General features: G+C 41.9%; 3 protein-coding genes across 6 annotated transcripts in view; 1 reads left to right on the top strand and 2 right to left on the bottom strand.

Moving 5' to 3' along the window:
• Nucleotides 1-20,592, bottom strand: part of LOC126035357 (uncharacterized) — a 503,584-nt gene that overhangs the window by 121,433 nt on the left and 361,559 nt on the right. The gene's annotated exons all lie outside the window — the stretch shown is intronic.
• LOC126035248 (junction-mediating and -regulatory protein-like) overlaps nucleotides 1-20,592 on the top strand; it is a 440,369-nt gene that overhangs the window by 167,670 nt on the left and 252,107 nt on the right. The gene's annotated exons all lie outside the window — the stretch shown is intronic.
• Nucleotides 5,215-20,592, bottom strand: part of LOC126035332 (homer protein homolog 1-like) — a 146,108-nt gene continuing 130,730 nt past the window's right edge. The window contains exons 7-9 of one of the 2 annotated variants that reach the window (XM_049793845.1): nucleotides 17,272-17,382; nucleotides 15,503-15,583; nucleotides 5,215-5,544 (exon numbers count right to left, since the gene is read on the bottom strand). In XM_049793845.1, the coding sequence (XP_049649802.1) occupies nucleotides 5,356-5,544; nucleotides 15,503-15,583; nucleotides 17,272-17,382 (381 nt within the window). In that variant the 3' untranslated portion in view covers nucleotides 5,215-5,355. The remainder of the gene's footprint in view (nucleotides 5,545-15,502; nucleotides 15,584-17,271; nucleotides 17,383-20,592) is intronic. The other variant, XM_049793847.1, reaches the window with a different exon arrangement.

The following is a 20,592-nucleotide window of genomic DNA, read 5'->3' as shown; positions in this document are numbered from 1 at the left end:
AATAGGTTAATCTCTATATTTGTGTGTGCGTGTTTGTGTGTGTGTGATTTGATTTAGGAAACTTTGTAGTGATGATTATAGCAAATTTTATTAAATCACTCTGACATTGGCTGATGATTAAGTATTGTTAAAAATCATTTAACCTAATCTTGTGATTTACTGTAATAGTGTTAATAAATCTTAAATTGCTGCTACCTCAAAGTCATGTAGGATCCATAATCACTCATTCCCCGACAAATTGGCATAGTAATTCAACAGGAGATTTTCCTTACCTTTTGTATCCCTACCATTAGGCATAAACCATTGACCAAGTCTGGGACTAAGTCTGGATCCAGCTGCACCTAGAGTCCTCTCTGAGAAGGAGTTTAGAAAGCAAGGGGGTCCACTCTGAACCTCGTGACTCAACGGGAGGATCTCCCTAACCCTTTTTTGTCTCCCATCTTTGCGCAAATGATTCTAAATCGATTCTAACTCGATTTTCCTTTTATGTTTCTTCCATGTAGTAAGCAATAGAGTGAACCTTGCCATCGAACTTTGTTAAGTTGCATTTTTACAAATTCACATTAAAATCACCTTTTGTTAATACCTTTGACGGTGATTCTTTAAGTGATCTAAATCACTCTTTCACGACAGTCAATGTAGGTCTTCCTCTCCCCTTAGCATCTGGATGCATGTATTGTTTGTGAAGGTTCATGTAAAGCAATCTTTTTGACAACTCTACATTTTCCCCCCAAAAAATCTAAACCATCTTTGATGGTTACTACTCCTTCCCATGCCTGCATTTGAAAATGACACAAACTGCCACATGTATTGTTGCAGCTGAGCTTTGCTTGTGCAAGACCAGGGAATGAGGAAGACAGTGGATATAAATTACGCTTGTGTTTCTTTGGTCCTAGGATGAGCTGCCAACAGCACAGAGGCAGTACTGGCAGCTACAAGTCCCTGAGAGGTTGTGGAAGGCAAGCTATGAGACCCCATATGGTGTGAGAAACCATACTATCTAGAGGTATTGCAGGTCTTTTGATATAAGCAGTTGCACCTGTTTTCCGGCTATGTTGCATGGCCAGAACAGCGGAGATAGGCTGAACTGACTCCAGGATCTAACACAAAAAACTCTGTTCATCATTCCCAGACATTTAACATAACGGGGAAAATTAATCCTACTTGTCTGAATTAAGTGGAGTATAACAAGGAACTAATGCTACTAAGCAAAAATAGAGATTTTTTTTTTTAAATACCTATTATTCCATGATATGTTCTGTGCTTAGCACCATTCAGAGGTAGTGCACATATGCAGCATTATTAAGAAAATGTAAACAAGACAATTTGAACATTGCTTTGCAGAGTCAGGTCCATTCCCTGAAAAAAAAAATCAGTATATAGCTGTGCACTTAACTAGCATATCCAGTTACTGAGACTGAACTACATGCATTCGGATGGAGTTTCTTGATGGTTGGTTGTGGGGTTTTTTTAATTGTCTTTTGTCATTCAGACCTAATCTCTAATCAGATTATATTTAGCCTCAAGATCCAAGATTTCTGTTATCAACTAAATTAAGTGCTTTTATTGACATCCACAGTTCTGCAGAGAGTTAAGGTCTGCAACAGTTTTCCATTCCTTGTTCCATGCTGTATTTCTGAAAAAGGCTTTGATTTTGCCTTTGAAATGAACCTCCTAATGAATGCGGTGTTCAGAGAGCACTGTTCAGTAGCCACTTCAGTACAGAATATAAAAGATGATAAAACAAATTGAGGTTTAGCCCCTTATTGAAGATAAACATGAAGTTAGTCCCTAACCAGTAGAAAAATGAGCAGAAATCAGAAACCTTCCACAACTGACAACTGAAAAGACACATCCCAAAATATTCATCTTTAATTGACACATTGTTCATTCTTGCAGGGTTTTCTTTAAAAGGATTATCTTCAGAATGCCACCGATAGCATTAAATGATACTTATTTGTGTTTTATCTGGTTTAGCCCTTTATATGTTTATTATACCTGAAAATGTATTTTCTTAGAGACTTTATAACAGCATTTCTGCATTATCAGTTCATTTTGTTCTCCTCTTTCCTGGATATATTAGCCAGGAAAAGGAATTCCCAGTCTGTAACAGACAGATTAAGTCACACATTTTACTTTGTCCACATAGAAAAATGCAATTTCTGGATCATTGAGGCATATGGATTATGAACAAGACACTCCAAAAACTAGCTATCCAGATGGGGATATACTTACAAAAATCTTTTATGTCAAAGTCAGGATTTCACAACATAACACACTAATGCAAAATCCAGTAGCACCTGAAAGATTAAGGTAGCTGCTGCTATCACTTGCACATACTTGAAAAAGATTTAAGAAAAAAAATAAAGAGTAAAAGTACATTCTCCAGAGAACAGCAAGTGTATTTCAAAATAAAAAGTGTATTTTTCATTTTTCTTTTGGATTTTCTTTTGAGGGGTGTGGTATTTCTGTTAGTTTTTTGGGGTTTGTGGGGTTTTTTTACAAGACTGTAGTTGCCATATAACGTTATACATGATGTGACTGCTCTCCCCTCCTGTGCAAGTTCACAGTCATGTTTTCAGGCTATAGTACTCAACGCTGTTTTCTGGTATACATATTCCACAGTTTCATCAAAGATAGATACAATGCATAATACCCGTCTCTGGGAAAAGTAATGTTTCAAACAGGCAAACTTTTATCTTAAAACAAGTGGAGAGGCTACAGTAGGTATAACCACCTAAGCATGAACTTTAGGTTGCAATTTCTAAACACTCACCTACTGTAAATAAACATTAAAAATACTCTTAGCAATATGATTTTATTTATATGTGCACGTATGTCCACCTTATCCCATATGACAACTATTTGGGAATTCAAAGGTGCAGTCCTCAGTAATTGTATTATTTTAAAAAAGGAAAGGAAGCATATCTACTGAGAAAAGAAATTCTCAAATATCAATTTCCAATTTTCAATTTAATTTCAATAGGAAAATATTAAAAATGTGCACATCTAAATTTTTCCATGTTCTGTACATACATATGTGTGTACATATACATAGAAATACTCATGTACCACACATATTCACAAAATTTTAGTGGAAATATTTCTGTCCACTATTTTTCCCACATGTAAATGACATCATATTTTTAAAAATGTCAATAATAATATCATTAAAAATAATATTACATTTATTCCATCATCAACTTTCTGTGGTTTTATTCTTTCTTCATCCTTATTATGTCCACTGAGTGTTAACAGGACAGATTCTTCTTGCACTTCCACAGATGTTATGCCAACTGAATGTTTCTGACATCACATCAAGGACACATCTGGTTTACAGCAGCACAAGTGACAAGAGAATCAGGCCCAAACATCCCCAGGTAAATTAAAAACTGGTTCTATCTGCTCATCTGGACTTGATGAAGATATACACACCACCGTCTAAAATCCACCAAATGAAAAACATGTAGCTCACCACAAAGTTTTCAACCAGTAGCACGCTGAACCAAGCCCCCTCCCCCTTTAATAAATAAAATAGTTGAGAAAATACCCTAAAAATATGGAGAAAACTTAAACATTGTGTACATTACATACAGTATAATACATGATGGTTTAGCATTTGACCTAAACCATTTTCCTGACTAGTTAGAGGACACCTGATAAATTACTGGTAAAGGAAAAAAACAGTATTTTAAAAATAAAGCATGTATTTCTGATATAAATGAGAACCTGTGTGTATTATATGGTATATATACACAGTACACACATAAAACCAAACTTATCTTTTCTAGTTTTGAATAGCAGTCTCTGGAGAAAATTGTGTTGTACAAATTTAATAAGTGACTAGATTTCATGTTTAACATTCAAATTAATTTGGGGAGCAAACAAAGGTCAGTGCATCTTTCGACTGAAGTCTGACACGCATTCATAAGTTTTAAAAAAGCCCTCTTCAACATTACAAGCAATTTATGGCAATAATGTACTTTGATGCAAGACACATGACACTTGGCTTACTTTTCAGAGGTTTGGGGTTTTTTTTTAAATAAATCTATTATATAAGGAAAAGTGTGTTTGTCAAAAGTCTGTTAAAATTACATGAAAACAACTTTAAAACCTGCTCACTGAGGGTAATTGAATTCAATTTCCTGTTTTTAAACATTTAGTTAACAGTTCAGAATATTGCCTGGTGTAGTTTCAATAAAGATGTGATATGAAGACCCATAATAGAGTAAACATGTCTCCATTTCAATTTGTTATGACAACAAAACTTCTAGAAACAGCTTTCTTAGCTGGACAAGTTCAGTATATGAGTAATCCCTTGCAGTAGCTCCATGCCCTTAATCCAATCTTTAATAAACAATGTTCCCCATAAGCCATTATTCACAAAACCTGAAATTCATGTGACATTCTGAAAAAGTCTCCTGCAGAACAGGTTAACAGTTAATTGAACATAGATAGTTGATATATGTATCATGGCCAGAAAACAAACAACTGGCTATTTCTTGTTATCTGTGCTTGTCAAATTTTACATTTAAAATTCTCAGGGGGTTTTTGCCTTTTTTTTTCCTGGGGGACTCACCTGCCATCATTGGTTGGCTTCAAAATATAGTTAAGTGGAAGATAGTATTTTGCTGTAATTACATGGAATTCCTGTGAAAAAGTAAACCTTACATTGGACAATATTGTAGAACACCAGAATAAGCTCCATAAAGAAATACAGTATCTTCCAGTATATATATATATATATATATGTATATAAACAAAAAACCCCAACCAACCGAAAAACCCCAAAAGGAAGAACTTTATAACAAGCAGTTATAGTGACTTTGTTTCAATTAAAGATGCAATTCTCTCCCACTCCTGGCAAGAATAAATTGGTAATGGCAATGCTGCTCCACAGTGGAAAATATCCTGAGAAATTATTAACAACAAAATACAGGGCTGTCATCACTAAGTTCTTGCACAAAACACATCAATTAAATAAATAAACCAGCAGATAACCTATATTGTATCTATCACAAAACGGGAATGTGACCTGGGACACTGCTAATTCTTCCATCACTGATAATTAGAAAAGGATTGCATTCAATTACTGTTAATATCTTTCAAGTTATCTATGGCCAATAATGTACAAAGAGGTAATTTGTAATTCAAGTTTGTTTGTTTGTTGGGTTTTTTCTTCAACTAGCTACAAGCTGAGTTCTAAATTTTACATTGAAATATGACTCTAAATTTAAAACAAGCCCTCAGAGGAGCATTTTCTAATTTTGTGCAAATTTGATGCAGAGCCCAACACAGACCTATAAAGAGAGACAGTGCATCTTTAAGCTGATTGGCACTGAAATCCCATTTTCTTTAGCTGCATTCTATTAGCTTGGCCAAGTTATCTCGTAACTCTGTTAGTTCAAATATTTTTCCATCAAGAATTTCTAAAAGTGTCTTCAAGTTATTGCGAAAAGCTTCTTGCTCATTCTGACTTTTCTCCAGACGTTGCTCTAGATCAGACAGCTGGCCTTCCAGGTCTTTGTTTCGAATTTCTACTTCCTTCAGAGAAAATACATAACATGTTAATGTGTTGTCTGCAAATAGAAAGCAGTCTAACCTCCTGCTGGTATTTCTGTGCTATTTTTCTCAACTGGGTTTTGAAACAACTTTACAGTTTCCACTAAGCCAAAACCAGAACCCCAATTGTTATTAGGATTGCATATGTATTATCACTTCCTCCATTTTTTTCAGTAATTCATCTAAAGGACAGAAACTTTTGAACGGGTAAAATTTAGTCAGTGAGCAATGGATGTGGTATTCAGGTAAGTTATCACTTCTATCATTCAGAAATATGCCACCTACTGAAAACAGCTTCTCAAAAGTTTACTTAAGTTCAAGCATTCCCTTATTTAGACTACATGAATTGCTCAAGTACACAGTCTCCATTAAATGGTCTCATATAGAAGCTCATCCAGGAAACTGCTTTATGGATGGAGGAGTACTACCTTACTCCTGTCCCACATTATAGGCCTTTTCACCCTGAAAATTAGGACAGAAACATAAACTAGCAAGAATGATGTCAAGGTGAAATCGATTGTAACAAATTTAAACCAGCATGTGCAAGCTGAATGTCTTGTCTCATTGCGCTGTGCCCTGGAGCTCTCACTTGCAAGCTCTGCATAGTGCAGCTGTGGGAGCAGGGAAAGCACGTGAGTCACCAGTGCTGTACAGACAAGCTATTCCCATACAGCAGGTGGAAAGACAAAGCAGCAGCACATTACACATAGCTGAAGGGATCTGACCCTGAGCAAGCTCAGCTCTCATTTATGAGGAAAAGAAACCCCCTTGTGCCAGCCAGCAGGAGGGGAGCACTGCCTGCTGGGGCCCCTCACAGCTCTGGCTTGTGCATGATGGAAGGGAGGTCATGCCTGCTCTGCTTTGTGTAAACCAGATGCCCTCTCTTTTATCAAACTACTAGTGTAGCAGTTACATGGGTCTGGAATAGCATAGTTATTTGTCTCATTCATTGCATGTCTCAAATTCATGCTGAATTATTTCATAATTTCAGTTATGAAAAACACTCCCAAAGGTAGCATAGGGACAGTGTATTTAGTATGCCATACACCCTGCACAACCATTCTCTGGAAAAGTGCATAGTGAATTTGTATTTACATACATTAACATTTTTTAAACACCGCTTACCTTTACAGTGGCTTTGTGTCACAAAGCTTTAACGGGCCTGCTCTGAGTTTTTACAACTAGTTTCACACAGCCATAGGGTGGTCGATTTGGCAGCAGTCATTCCTCCCAACATGAGCTTTCTTTCTGCCCTCCCACTCTCCCACTGTTTTTGTTACAATTCTTCTGTCTCCCTCAAAGCTAACAAATACATTCATGTTTACATTGGAGAGATCTCAGCTGACCATAAGAAACAACCTGAGCCATATAGAATATGTATTTGGGCAGTCAAGAGTAACAGGTATAAAATGGCAGTTTTGTGTCAAAGTCCATGGCCTTTCCATCTGTGAGGGATGTGATGGCAGTGTCGATCGGCCGCTGCACCCCTGGCCAGAGGAGGTATGGGATGATGTGGCCAGAGCCCAGTGTCAGCTCCCAGCCTCTGCAGGCAGGGGAGAGCTCTGGGACCCCCAGTGGCAGTGCAGGTGGAGAAGGCAGAGCCTCAGGGACCTGATCTCCTCATAGCTGTGGTTGCTTGTGCAGCCAAGGGTTACATCCAAGCTGAACTGGAATACCTCCCTTCTTGTTTGTAAATGAGCAAGTTAAAAATTACAGAGTTTTGGCCACTGGTCTTGAACAGCACAACTGAGCACAGGAATTACCCCTTGCTGCCAGGACCAAGAGAAGAATTAGTTTAATCTGTTTAACACTGAATAATATAGTTGCCAAAGCATTAAAGGAAGCTAGCTGAAAAGAGTATTTGTAGAAACAATATAAATTAAAATACACACATGCTTATGTAAGGATTAACTAGTCCACCATTGCTATAAATGAACAAGCTAACTGATTATAACCCAGTCCATACACTCTGTAGACTCTCCATCATTGACTCTACTCCTGCCCTCTGAACAGCACTGACAAGCACTACCCAGTGTAATGACTGCATGGGTTCAAGACCCTCTGAGGCCAAATGACTGCAAAAAAGGAAGAAAAGGGAAATTCAGGGTCCTCTCAGCTCTGCAGGAACGACACAGTCCTTTCTTTAGCTCACATAAAAACAAGTGCTGTTTTTCCACGTTTGTTCACGCTTCCTGCTTCTCCTGTCACTGTTCCTCTTCTACTCACCAAATGCGTGTGTTCTAGGAAGTCTCCTTGCCACTGCTCTTACCCCAGAGATAATTTTTGTAAGTAGGCAAGCCAGTGATGAAAGGGATCACTTTGGAACAAATCCATGGATATGTATATGGTTTTATTTCATGACATCTGGGCCTGAAGATCAGCCCATTGGCCTGTATCTAGCACTGAACATCATCTTTCAGGCCCTCTTCAGACACACTTAAACTGAGGAATTGTTCTGCTGTGAGCTGTTAGGTGGGAGCACCCAGGTAAAACCAAAAGCTTTATGTTAGATGTAGGAACTTCTATCCATATTCAGCATAAGGTGTTTTTCTTTAACTCTCCATTTCTGGTCCTTGCCCTGTATCTCCAAACCAGAAGAGTTCCCTTCTTTTGTTTAAACTTCCAGCTTGTGTACTTTATTTATATTCTATTCTTGATATCTCTTTCCTAATCCATATACATTTAGCTTCCCCAAACACTTCCTCAGATATACTTTCTCCCATACTTCCTTCTGTTTTATTTTCCCTAACCTGTGCTTAACATATTTAATGACTTATGGGAAGTAGAACTAACTGAAACATGCTGTGAGCTGTTGCTTTTAATTTCTGGAAAACGCTTCTTCCCAAATTTTACACTTGATCCTTATACATATTTCCCCTAGATTAGTATTACTGATTTTTGCAATAATATTGCATTATAAGTTTGTGTCCAGCTCATGTGCAGTTTCTTATTACAAGTCGGTAACCTCAAAACTGTTGCTTCTTGATGGGAAGAAATGGAGAGGTGTCCATGTGATATAATCTATTCACCTAGTTGTGTCATTTAACTTTAGTTGCAATTAATCTCATCTAACAATAAACTAACTCTTCTGATACATTCAGGCCCTTTACAAGGTTTATTTTACACTGTTTTTTTCAAGCTTTTCTTACAGCAGGGACAATAATTTGTCGTAAATTGTTTTGTTTTACAAAATAAATAAATTATTAACATGTTTGTTGTTTGCACTGTAATAATCTTTTGTGGAATTCAGTGCAAGGATCCGAATAAAACATTCAAACCATACACAACAGCTATATTTAGGAATCAGCCAGAGTAATAAATATATCCTGACTTACTGTGAGAGTCACACTGATCATGACTCATTGATAGGTCTTCTCTACATTGCTAATGAAATTAATAAGTAACAAGGGCCCTGATACTTACCCTTAACAATGATAACATACTGCTCTTCACTGGAATTTGTCAATGATGGATTTCTAATTCATGCCCTGATATGAGTGTGTCAGAAATGTGATACACCTTGAAATAATAATTTCTTTGCATAGAATTTTTCATACAGGCTATATTCCAAAATATTTTTAGAGTTACATAATCCATTTGCAAACACAAGAGGGAAAAAAGTAAAGCAGAATAAAAAAGAGTGAGATGAATAGATACAGACCCTGGAGATAATCACCCAGAAAACAGATGATGAGTCAACTACGTGAACAGATGTGGGATGTTTAGTCTGGAGCTACAGAAGAAAAACACCATTTCACTGACATCATAGATGTAGGGTGAAGTGGCTCATAGAAAGCCAGTATTATCAAAGCAGGAAGATTATAGCAAAGCGAAGATTCAAGATCTTTTACATGGGCTGCATCAGGTCAGCAATAAGCTTTAAGCTGAAGAAAGGCAACTTTTAACTTGGATCCTATGATAGCTTTAAATTTATTTTAATAGAATCATATAGAACCATTTTCAGAAAATGATTGCCTACAATGTGACATATGAAAATATATACACAATATCTCCATTTATCATAGAATCATAGAATGGTTTGGGTTGGAAGGGACCTTTAAAGAGCATCTAATTCCAACCCCCCTGCCATGGGCAGGGACACCTTCCACTAGATCAGGTTGCTCAAAGCCCCATCCAACCTGTCCTTGAACACTTCCAGGGTGGGGGCATCCACAACCTCTCTGGGCAACCTGTTCCAGTGCCTCACCACCCTCACAGTGAAGAATTTCATCCTTATATCTAGTCTGAATGTACCCTCTTTCAGTTTAAAGCCATTACCCTTTGTCCTATCACTACATACCCTTGTAAAAAGTCCCTCTCCGGCTTTCTTGTAGGGCCCCTTTAGCTACTGGAAGGCTGCTATAAGGTATCCCCAGAGCCTTCCCTTCTCCAGGCTGAAGATCCCCAACTCTCTCAGCCTGTCTTCGTAGGAGAGGTGCTCCAGCCCTCTGATCATCTTTGTAGCCCTCCTCTGGACTTGCTCCAACAGTGTCCTTCTTATGTTGGGGGCCCCAGAGCTGAACACAGTACTCCAGGTGGGGTCTCACAAGAGCAGAGCAGAGGGGCACAATCACTTCCCTCGACCTGCTGGTCACGCTTCTTTTGATGCGGCCCAGGATACGGTTGGCTTTCTGGGCTGCAAGCACACATTGCTGGGTCACATTGAGCTTCTCATCAACCAACACCCCCAAGTCCTTCTTGACAGGGCTGCTCTCAAACCGCTCATCGCCCAGACTGTATTTGTGCTTGGGATTGCCCCGAACCATGTGCAGGACCTTGCACTTGGCCTTGTTGAACTTCATGAGGTTTGCACAGGCCCACCTCTCAAGCCTGTCAAGGTCCCTCTGGGTGGCATCCCTTCCCTCCAGCGTGTCGACTGCACCACACAGCTTGGTGTCGTTGGCAAACTTGCTGAGGGTGCACTCAATCCCACTGTTCATGTTGCCAGCAAAGATGCTAAACAGCGCCGGTCCCAATATCGACCCCTGAGGAACGCCACTTGTCACTGCTCTCCACCCAGATATCGAGCTGTGGACTGCAACTCTTTGAGTGTGACCATCCAGCCAATTCCTTATCCACCAAGTGGTTCACCTGTCAAATCCATGTCTCTCCAATTTAGAGACAAGGATGTCATGCAGGACAGTGTCAAATGCTTTGCAGAAGGCCAGGTAGATGACGTCAGTTGCTCTTCCCTTATCCACCAAAGCTATAACCCTGTTGTAGAAGGCCACCAAATTTGTCAGGCACAATTTACCCTTAGTGAAGTTATGTTGGCTGTCACCAATCACCTCCTTATTTTCCATGTGCCCTAGCATAGCTTCCAGGAGGATCTGCTCCATGATTTTGCCAGGCACAGAGGTGAGACTGACTGGCCTGTAGATCCCCGGGTCTTCCCTTTTTCCGTTTTTAAAAATGGGGGTCATGTTTCCCCTTTTCCAGTCACTGGGAACTTCCCTGGACTGCCATGACTTCTCAAATATGATGGATAGTGGCTTAGCCACTTCATTCACCAGTTCCCTCAGGACCTGTGGATGAATCTCATTAGGTCCCATGGACTTGTGCACCTTCAGGTTCCTTAGATGGTCTCAAACCTGATCTTCTCCTACAGTGGGTGGTTCTTCATTCTCCCAGTCCCTGCCTTTGTCTTCTGTGACTTGGGCAGTGTGGCTGGAGCACTTGCCAGTGAAGACTGAGGCAAAAAAATCATTGAGTGCCTCAGCCTTCTCCACATCCCAGGTAACCAGGTCTCCCATTTCCTTCCAGAAAGTGCCCACATTTTCCCTAGTCTTCTATTTATCACTGACATACCTATGGAAGCATTTCTCATTGCCCTTGATGTCCCTGGCCAGATTTAATTCTATCAGGGCTTTAGCTTTCCTAACCTGATCCCTGGCTGCTTGGACAATTTCTCTGTAATATTCCCAGGCTATCTGTCCTTGCTTCCACCCTCTGTAGGCTTTCTTTTAGTGTTTGAGTTTGTCCAGGAGAAAATTGTTCATACATGAAAGCCTCCTGGTGTTTTGGCCTGATCTCCTCTTTGTTGGGATGCATCGCTCCTGAGCTTGGAGGAGGTGATCCTTTGTATTGGGTCTGGCTGAGATGGAGTTAATTCTCCCCATAGCAGCCCCCCTAGCGCTGTGCTCTGCATCTGTAGCTAGAAAGGTGTTGATAACACACCAGTGTTTTGGCCACTGCTGAGCAGTGCTGGCACAGCATCAAGGCTGTCTCTCCAACATTTTTGCCCCCCCCCAATGGGAGGCTGGGGCTGGGCAAGATCTTGGGAGGGGACATAGCCAGGTGTCCTGGTTTCAGCTGGGATAGAGTTAACTGTCTTCCTAGTAGCTGGTACAGTGCTATGTTTTGAGTTCAGCATGCGAAGGATGTTGATAACACTGATGTTTTCAGTTGTTGCTCAGTAGTGTTTAGACTCAAGTCAAGGATTTTTCAGCTTCTCATGCCCAGCCAGCGAGAAAACTGGAGGGGCACAAGAAGTTGGCACAGGACACAGCCAGGGCAGCTGACCCAAACTGGCCAACAGGTTATTCCATACCATGTGATGTCCCATCTAGTTTAGGAACTGGGAAGTGGGGGTGGGGAATCGCCGCTCGGGGACTAGCTGGGTGTCAGTTGGCGGGTGGTGAGCAATTGCCCTCCGCATCATTTGTAGATTCCAATCCTTTTATTATTGCTGTTGTCATTTTATTAGTGTTATCATTATCGTTATTAGTTTCTTCTTTTCTGTTCTATTAAACCGTTCTTATCTCAACCCAGGAGTTTTACTTCTTTTTCCCGATTTTCTCCCCTATCCCACTGAGTGTGGGGAGAGTGAGTGAGTGGCTGCGTGGTGCTTAGTTGCTGGCTGGGGTTAAACCACGACACCCCAGTAGTGAAAAATAAAAAAGTGGACAAGGAGATCAACAGGTCCATATCATTGATTAGTAAGGGAAGAAGAAGAAGAGGAAAGATTTGATGAAGAAGCCAGTTCTTCAACAAAGAAATTGGAGGAAGGAGTAAGAGAACTTTGACAGGAAGCAGAAACTACATGGTCCCTGACCTCCTCAGAACTTCGAGACATGCGGAAAGACTACAGCCACCAGCCAGGTGAGCGGATTGCTGCCTGGCTGCTCTGATGCTAGGATAAAGGGGCCGACAGTCAGCAACTGGAAGGGAAGGAAGCCCAACAGCTGGGATCCCTCGCTAGAAACCGGGGAATTGAGAAAGGAATTGGGAAAAGAGGCAGCAATTTGCAGTATCTGGAGCCGGCTCCTCTCAAGTGTGAGGGCAAGATATACATTCAAGGAAGATCTTGTGAACTCCTCAGGAAAGTGGACTACTGCAGATGAAGGCATCCAGTACCTGAGAGAGTTAGCAGTGGTGGAAGTCAGCTACAGTGATCTAGATGATGATGAGGTCTCCAAAGATCCAGAGGATGTCCTGTGCAAATGGGCCATGTGGAGGAAGGTGATTCAAGGTGCCCCAGCATCATATTCTAACAGCTTGGCAGCAATGTATTGTCCAGATATGGAAACACCAACTGTGAAGAAAGTGTTGTCTTGGCTCCAAAACTTTGAGGAAAATCTCTGTGTCTCCTCATCCCTACAGGACAGTGCCTTGGCTGTTAGGGATGCTCCAAGAAATCAGTCCTTTCCTGCCCCGGTCAGAGGGAAAGGGAGCCCAAGGCATATGCCATGTGGTGCCCTCTGGTTCTTCCTGCGTGACCAAGGGGAGGACATGAGGAAGTGGGATGGTGAACCCACCTTTAAGATGGAAGCCCGCGTACGTGAACTGAGAGGGAAGACAGCTGTTAAGAAGGGGTCACCCAAGAAGAAGGCTGTCAGCGTAGTTGCTGTAGCGGCCCAAGAAATCAATCAGCGATCCTCCAGGCATAGGAGAACTGAAACCACCTCCCTTGATTCTGGTGAGGGGACTTCTGGTCTGGCACTGCAAGGGTCAGACAGTGAATACTCTGACTAGGAACAGCAATAGAAGGTCCCTGCCTTCGGCCAGGAGGAGGAAAGGGATGACCAGATATACTGGACTGTGTGGATTCGATGGCCTGGCACATCAGACCCACAGAAGTATGAGGCTTTGGTAGATACTGGTGCACAGCGTATGCTGGTGCCATCGGGGTATAGGGGCACAGAACCCATCTGGATCTCTGGAGTGACAGGGGGATGCCAAGATGTATTGGCTTTGTGTGGCAAGGTTTTGGTAGTGGGGGGCAGGTTACAGGGGTGGCTTCTGTGAGAAGCTGCTGGAAGCTTCCCCTATGCCCAACAGAGCCAATGCCAGCTGGCTCCAGGAAGGACCCACTGCTGGCCAAGGCTGAGCCAATCAGCAACGGTGGTAGTGCCTCTGGGATAACATATTTGAGAAGGGGAAAAAAAAAGTTGCTGCAGCACAGAAACTGCACCTGGAGAGAGGAGTGAGAACATGTAAGAGAAACAGCCCTGCAGACACCAAGGTCAGTGAAGAAGGAGGGGGAGGAGGTGCTCCAGGTGCCAGAACAGAAGTTCCCCTGCAGCCTGTGGTGAAGACCATGGTGAGGCAGGCTGTCCCCCTGCAGCCCATGGAGGTTAACGGTGGAGCAGATATCCAGCTGCAGCCCATGGAGGACCCCATGCCGGAGCAGGTGGATCCACCCGAAGGAGGCTGTGACCCCGTGGGAAGCCTGCGCTGGAGCAGCGTGCTCCTGAAGGACTGCACGCCGTGGAAGGGACCCATGGTGAAGCAGTTCGTGAAGAACTGCAGCCCGTGGGAAGGACCCACGTTGGAGAAGTTCATGGAGGACTCTCTCCTGTGGGAGGGACCCCATGCTGGAGGAGGGGAAGAGTGTAAGGAGTCCTGCCCCTGAGGAGGATGAAGCGGCACAAATAATGTGTGATGACCATAAACCCCATCCCCGTCCCCCTGCACCGCCAGGGGGGGTAGGTAGAGAATCCAGGAGTGAAGTTGTGCCGGGGAAGAAGGGAGGGGTGGAGGGAAGGTGTTCTGAGATTTGGTTTTATTTCTCATTACCCTACTCTGGCTGATTTGTAATAAATTGAGTTAATTTTCCCCAAGCTGAGTCTGTTTTGCCCATGACGGTAATTGGTGAGTGATCTCTCCTGTCCTTATCTCGACCCATGAGCTTTTTGTTGTATTTTCTCTCCCCTGTCCAGCTGAGGAGGGGGGAGTGATAGAACAGCTTTGGTGGGCACCTGGCATCCAGCCAGGGTCAACCTGCCACAAGTGTGAATTCAGAGTTTAAACACAATGAAGCTTTGGGTCAGCCTCATTCAGAAGACAGTTTCCACAAAGGAGGTGTGTCTGTGCTGGCTGGTCAGCCCAGCAACAGAAGGACAGGAGCTCAGACATAGCAAGTGAGGGTATACTGAGGGCATAGTGCTTCCAGTAGTTTGAGGTATCTGGCTTTACGCACAGTAAAGAAACAACCCAGAAAAAAACAATAAAAACACAATGATTCTAATTCCATGAAAATGCCAGTGTGTTTTTGTAGTCTATACTAAACAAGAATGCTTTAACCTTTACTTTCTCAAAGCACGTTTAAAAGCTGAATACAAACTCATCCCAACATGATGATATACCACCTGACAGTTCAGTGGCACACAAGACCTATGGGAAGACACTGCAGTGAAAATGAGACCAGAATTGCCTAGAACATGTATTGATGAAGTACATCTGCTAGCCCGAGCGTATTCTGTGGACTTGTAAATGAAATTTGGGTCTGTTCCCTCAGGAAAAAATAACGACTTACAGCAGGTGGAAATTTTGGTAGAAATTCCCAAAGAGCATCCCAACCCACCACTCTGCAACACAATGTAACTTACATATTTATCTGGCACCTTCAGTGAATATAGCACAAGTTGCTGATGTGACCTTCTCACTTGATGATCATTTTTCCCTTCTGCCTAAATTAAGATGATGCACTATAGCTCACCTGTAACTTTTGGGTCAGAGAATCCTTCTGTGCCTGGATATCTCTGGCACTGTCGATTTCTTGTTTCAATCTTTCTATTTCCTAAGGGAGAAGAAACAACCTCGCTAGCAACACATTACCTGGCTTGACCTCAGTGCAGGTAAGCTGGCTGCTGCTTCTTCTCCTGAGCAAGCCATTGCAATGATATAAAAACTGGCAGTAACTGCTGCCCATCATAGCACATGAAGTTTAAGCCCTGCTTCCAATATTCCTGAATCACAGTCCCAAAACAGCAATTCTATTGTGAATAAACAACAATACAGATAAGCATTTTCTTTGCTATAAAAGTCCAAGTCTTTCTCTCCCACACAAAAGATCTGAAGTAATGTTTTCCTAGAAAATTAAGAGTCCTTGTAATTAGAGAAGCAATTTTATACTTTAAATTCTATTATAATCTATCCTCCATTTTTTCAAGAGAAAAATCCAATTTTCATCTGTGAGCTACTTATTATGTCACTAGCAGCAGGGCTGAGCATCAAAAAATTGCCTGCCTTGACCACTGATTTCTATAAAAAGAGAGTCTAAAAGAAATGGTATCTTTAATTTAGCAAGAAGAAAGTAATAAGGTATAAAAACAAATATAGATAAAATAATGAATGGAAGAGAAACCTTTTCTTAGCTTACTTTCAGGAGACAAGAATAGAAACATTTAATGAAACTAAAAGGTATCAAACTTAAAACTAATAAATACTTTTCCCCAGAAGGGCATAGTCACCTCCCAGAACTCTTTTCAGAAAGATCTCTTCGCAACCAACAGCTCAGCAAAATTCAAAAGCACATGATGCACCAAAATGGGAAACATTACCAACCTGAGGCTAATCTCTTAAGTATGAGGGAGTTTGGAAAAGGCTTTGTTCCATTTTGGGAGGATATTCTGTAATTACTGTGTCTTTCATGCATCCTCTTTGGAAACACCTAACAGCAACCCCACTGGAGGCAAAACCCTGCAAGATACACTGCCCCTCTGAACAAGCACACCAGTGCTCACTGTGTCTGTCACAGAGGGCTCAAGGGATCTGGTCTTACATGGGGCAAACAATCCTTCATACGTAGCTCCTTCTACCTCCATTTTCCCCATCTATAAAGGGGTGATTCTCGATCTTTCTGTGGCACAAATCTGCTTTCCTTTAGGACCCATGCCAGTGCAGGTGTTACTCCAATTCCTTGTATTTTCCTGCTGCTGGTCCAGCCCAAGGCATATGGCACAATAAATATCAAGTTATAGGCTGGGGGTTTGGTATGCGTTTAAGGAAAGGGCTGATCTTAGGGATAGTAAAAGTCAGCTATATTAACATAGCCTGAAAACCAGATTGGCCTGAAAAAGACATTGATCTATTACTTGCTCCAAACACTACTCTCCAGAAAAAGGAAAGTGTGCTTACAACTGCTCCCATTCTTATTGAATTTGGACTGCATCAGTGTGATGACTGGCCTGTAGAAACTACATACGCCTCAGTGCAGACTTACTTTTGCAAAGAGAGATGCTCAGTAAAAGCAAACAGGAAAAAAATGATACTTTGTTATTGTTGTTCAGATACCCAGCTCTATATTGGACTGATGTAATTATATACACAGAAAAATATTAATCATTTCAAAGAAGCTGAAAAATGGATTTTACTTCATAACATCTATAGGAAATAATACAGTATTTACCAGCCATCACAAGTTTAATATTGAAAGCCTTTAGAAATGATGTAACAGAAAAGCCAAGAATAAATGTTATCAAATACCTCTTCTTTTTTCTTCAGCGCAGACTCTAACTCCTGTATTGTCTGGTTTAATTCTGTTTTATGTGTGTGGACTGCATTGGCTTGACTGCTCACACACTCTAGCTCAGTCACCTGTTGAAATAAGTAGAAGCAACACATACAGAATTAATTGCAACAAATTCAAGGTACTATTACTTCTTTGCATAAATTGCTGCATTTGAAATATACCCTTAGTTCTGGGTGACTTATGTTGATTAAAATGGTGAAGGTGTTCTTATGAAGTTAGCTTAAAATTCCTTAAAAAATTGTTTTGCATAAAATGGTTGCTATGACTTCTAATGTTTACTGTAATATCTTGGAAACAATAAATTTAGTATGTGTGGAATGATTGCTGGAGGTGACCTATTGATATGTGTGTGTGTGTGTGTGTCTCCTTAAGGGAAGGTGAACCTCCAGGGTGGAATGCAGTGGATATGCAAGAAATCTGTTCCATAATAATTCCCTAAGAGACATAACCTGCAACCTTAGATGTTAGCAACACCAGGGGAGCTTGGTATGCTGACTCTAAGAGAAACAACACGGAGGGTGGAGCGGAGTGGAGACACCGCAGCCAGGCTCTGTGATATCACCACAGGGATAGGGAACTGGAACTACTGGAACAAGAATGGAAGGTCCCTGCATTGAATCCACTGAAGCAAGGAGGTGAAATAATGGGTGTTCTGTCAACGCTATGGCCTTACTTCTGATTTATATCATAAGTACCCAGTTCTGGAGTTATGAAACACTAAATCATGTTCTCTGGGTGAACTTTGCTCATTATAATCTCATTATAATACCAAAACACACCTCCATCCCAAAAACTACCCACCTTCAAGGTGCGACCACCCCTCACTGAGCATGCACTCTGAATTCTCTCTAGCATATACCTTTAAAAGTAAAGCGAGAGAACTTTATACCAATCAAAGTAAAAACATGTGTGACTAGAGTCACTCAAGCTCCACCTAAAAAATAAGAAAATATAAAAGGCCTTAAGAGACGAGGAATGTTAGGGAAGACACCATCATAGACAAGTCAGGAGGACATCTCTGAGTTCTGGGATCAGTCGACGGGCTGAACCTCTCTTCCCCCCCATAGGGATGCCTATTGGGTAAGATTCGAACGCTCGGTTATACCAAGTGCTTCCCTGGGAAACTTAGAAATCTCTATAGATTTTTTCCATAATTTAGTGTGCTTGTAGTCGACTGTATTATTATTTGCATGTGCTTTGCAGACAGTGTATTTATCACTGGCAATCCAAAAGAACCTGTACTGTTGCTTTAATAAACTGCGCTGCTCATTAATCTAGTCGCGATAGTTCATTAACGCAACCAAACTCCCTAAGTCTGGTAATTCTCGCGTGTTGAATGTAGCTAAGCCGAGAGTGAAGTACACTATTAAGTGCATCTGTCATCGTGATAGTTCAGCATATTGAATGTGACTGGACTTATAGCATTGAATTGGACATCACTCAGAAATTAAACCTAGCTGCCCCCATCCCCTCTGACATCTGAGGATAAGCTGGAATGCAAGGGGGTTTATTTTCTGCCAAACTTCTTTACCCTTTAATGCAACAGTATGTTGCAGGCTGAAAAAACATTAATTAAAAGTTATACTTAGTAATTATTGAAAAATTTATGGAAGAAGCTGAATTACCATTTCAGAAACAGTAACGTCTAGATGATTAAACATGGATCTAACTAACCTCTCCATCTGACACTTTCTAATGTTGCACTATATTAATCAACTAAGCCACAATGCTCACCTACTTCCTAGCAAGCCAGTTAACATTTCACAGCCTAAATTTCTGATTCAGCATCAACAATGTAATAGCAGACACTCAGCCACCAATGTGCAGCTGCCAACTTCTTACTTCCTCTACTTTCAGATCTGTTGTGGTTTAAGCCCAGACGGTAACAAAGCACCACGAAGCTGCTCATTCACTCTTCCCCCCCCGGCCCTGGTGGGATGAGGAGGAGAAAATATAAAGAAAGGCTCGTGGGTCGAGACAAGGACAGGGAGGGATCACTCACCAATTATGGGCATGGGCAAAAGACAGGCTCAACTTGGGGAAGAAACAAAAGCAATTTAATTTACTACAAATCAAATCAAAACAAGGATAATAAGAAGTCAACCCAAACCTTAGAACACCTTCCCCCCAACCCTCTCTCCTTCCCGGCTCAACTCCACTCCTGGTTCTCTCTACCTCCTCCCCCCCTGCAGTGCAGGGGAACAGGGGGTGGGGGTTGGGGTCAGTTCGCCACACCTTGTCTCTGCTGCTCCTTCCTCCTCAGGGGGAGGACTCCTCAGTCGTCCCCTGCTCCAGCATGGGGGACCTCCCATGGCAGATAGTCCTTCACAAACTTCTCCGGCATGAGTCCTTCCCATGGGCTGCAGTCCTTCAGGCACAGACTGCTCCAGTGCAGGCTTTCTCATGGAGTCATGGGCTTCTTCAGGGGCATCCACCTGCTCTGGCTTTGGATCCTCCATGGGCTGGAAGTGGGCATCTGCTCCACCGCTCACCTCCATGGGCTGCAGGGGGACAGCCTTCTGTCTCACCATGGGCTGCAGGGGCATCACCTCCTCCGGTGCACCTCCTCCCCCTCCTTCTTCACTGACCTCAGTATCTGCATAGGTGTTTCTCATATTCCAATTTCCTCCACCCGCTGTAGGTTCCCCTTCTTAAATATGTTATTCCAGAGGTGCTACCACCCTTGCTGATTGGGTCAGCCTTGGCCAGAGGCAGGTCCGACTTGGAGCTGGGGAAGCTTCTAGCAGCTTCTCACAGGAGCCGTCCCTGCAGCCCCTCCACCACTGCAAAAAACCCTGCCACACAACCCCAAAACAGGATCTCATCTCTCAGTCACAAAGCCAACAGCTAATGGCATAATTTGGATTTTTACAGTTCCTCTTTATTAGCAGACAGCAAACACATGCCTGCTTGGATGTCTGCACTAAAACCTTTTTCTTTAGTAACAAAATGTTAGAATATTAAAAATACAATAACTAATTTTTTTTCCAGAAGATATGTGCCTATCAATCTTAGTATATAGTCTTCAACAGAGCTGTATCATCTACCTACAGTAACTAACAAATCTGGCCCCAAAACTCCTTTGAACAAGGTATATTTCTGTGCTACCCAATTCTGCAACAAAACCCTTAAGGTCTCTATTTACCTTTCTCAGAGAAGTAGCCCCTAGACAGAGGGCATGTGTTCTCCAGGACAATTTTATTTCTTAGATAAAAGAACATCTTGAGGAATCAAGGTTGGTGCCCTCCGGCACCAATGTAGTCTAGCTAGTGAAG

Source organism: Accipiter gentilis, chromosome W, assembly GCF_929443795.1.
Source record: "Accipiter gentilis chromosome W, bAccGen1.1, whole genome shotgun sequence".
Classification (NCBI taxonomy): Eukaryota; Metazoa; Chordata; class Aves; order Accipitriformes; family Accipitridae; genus Astur; species Astur gentilis.
Note: the sequence above shows the minus strand (reverse complement) of the source record. Positions and strands in the feature narration are given on the sequence as shown.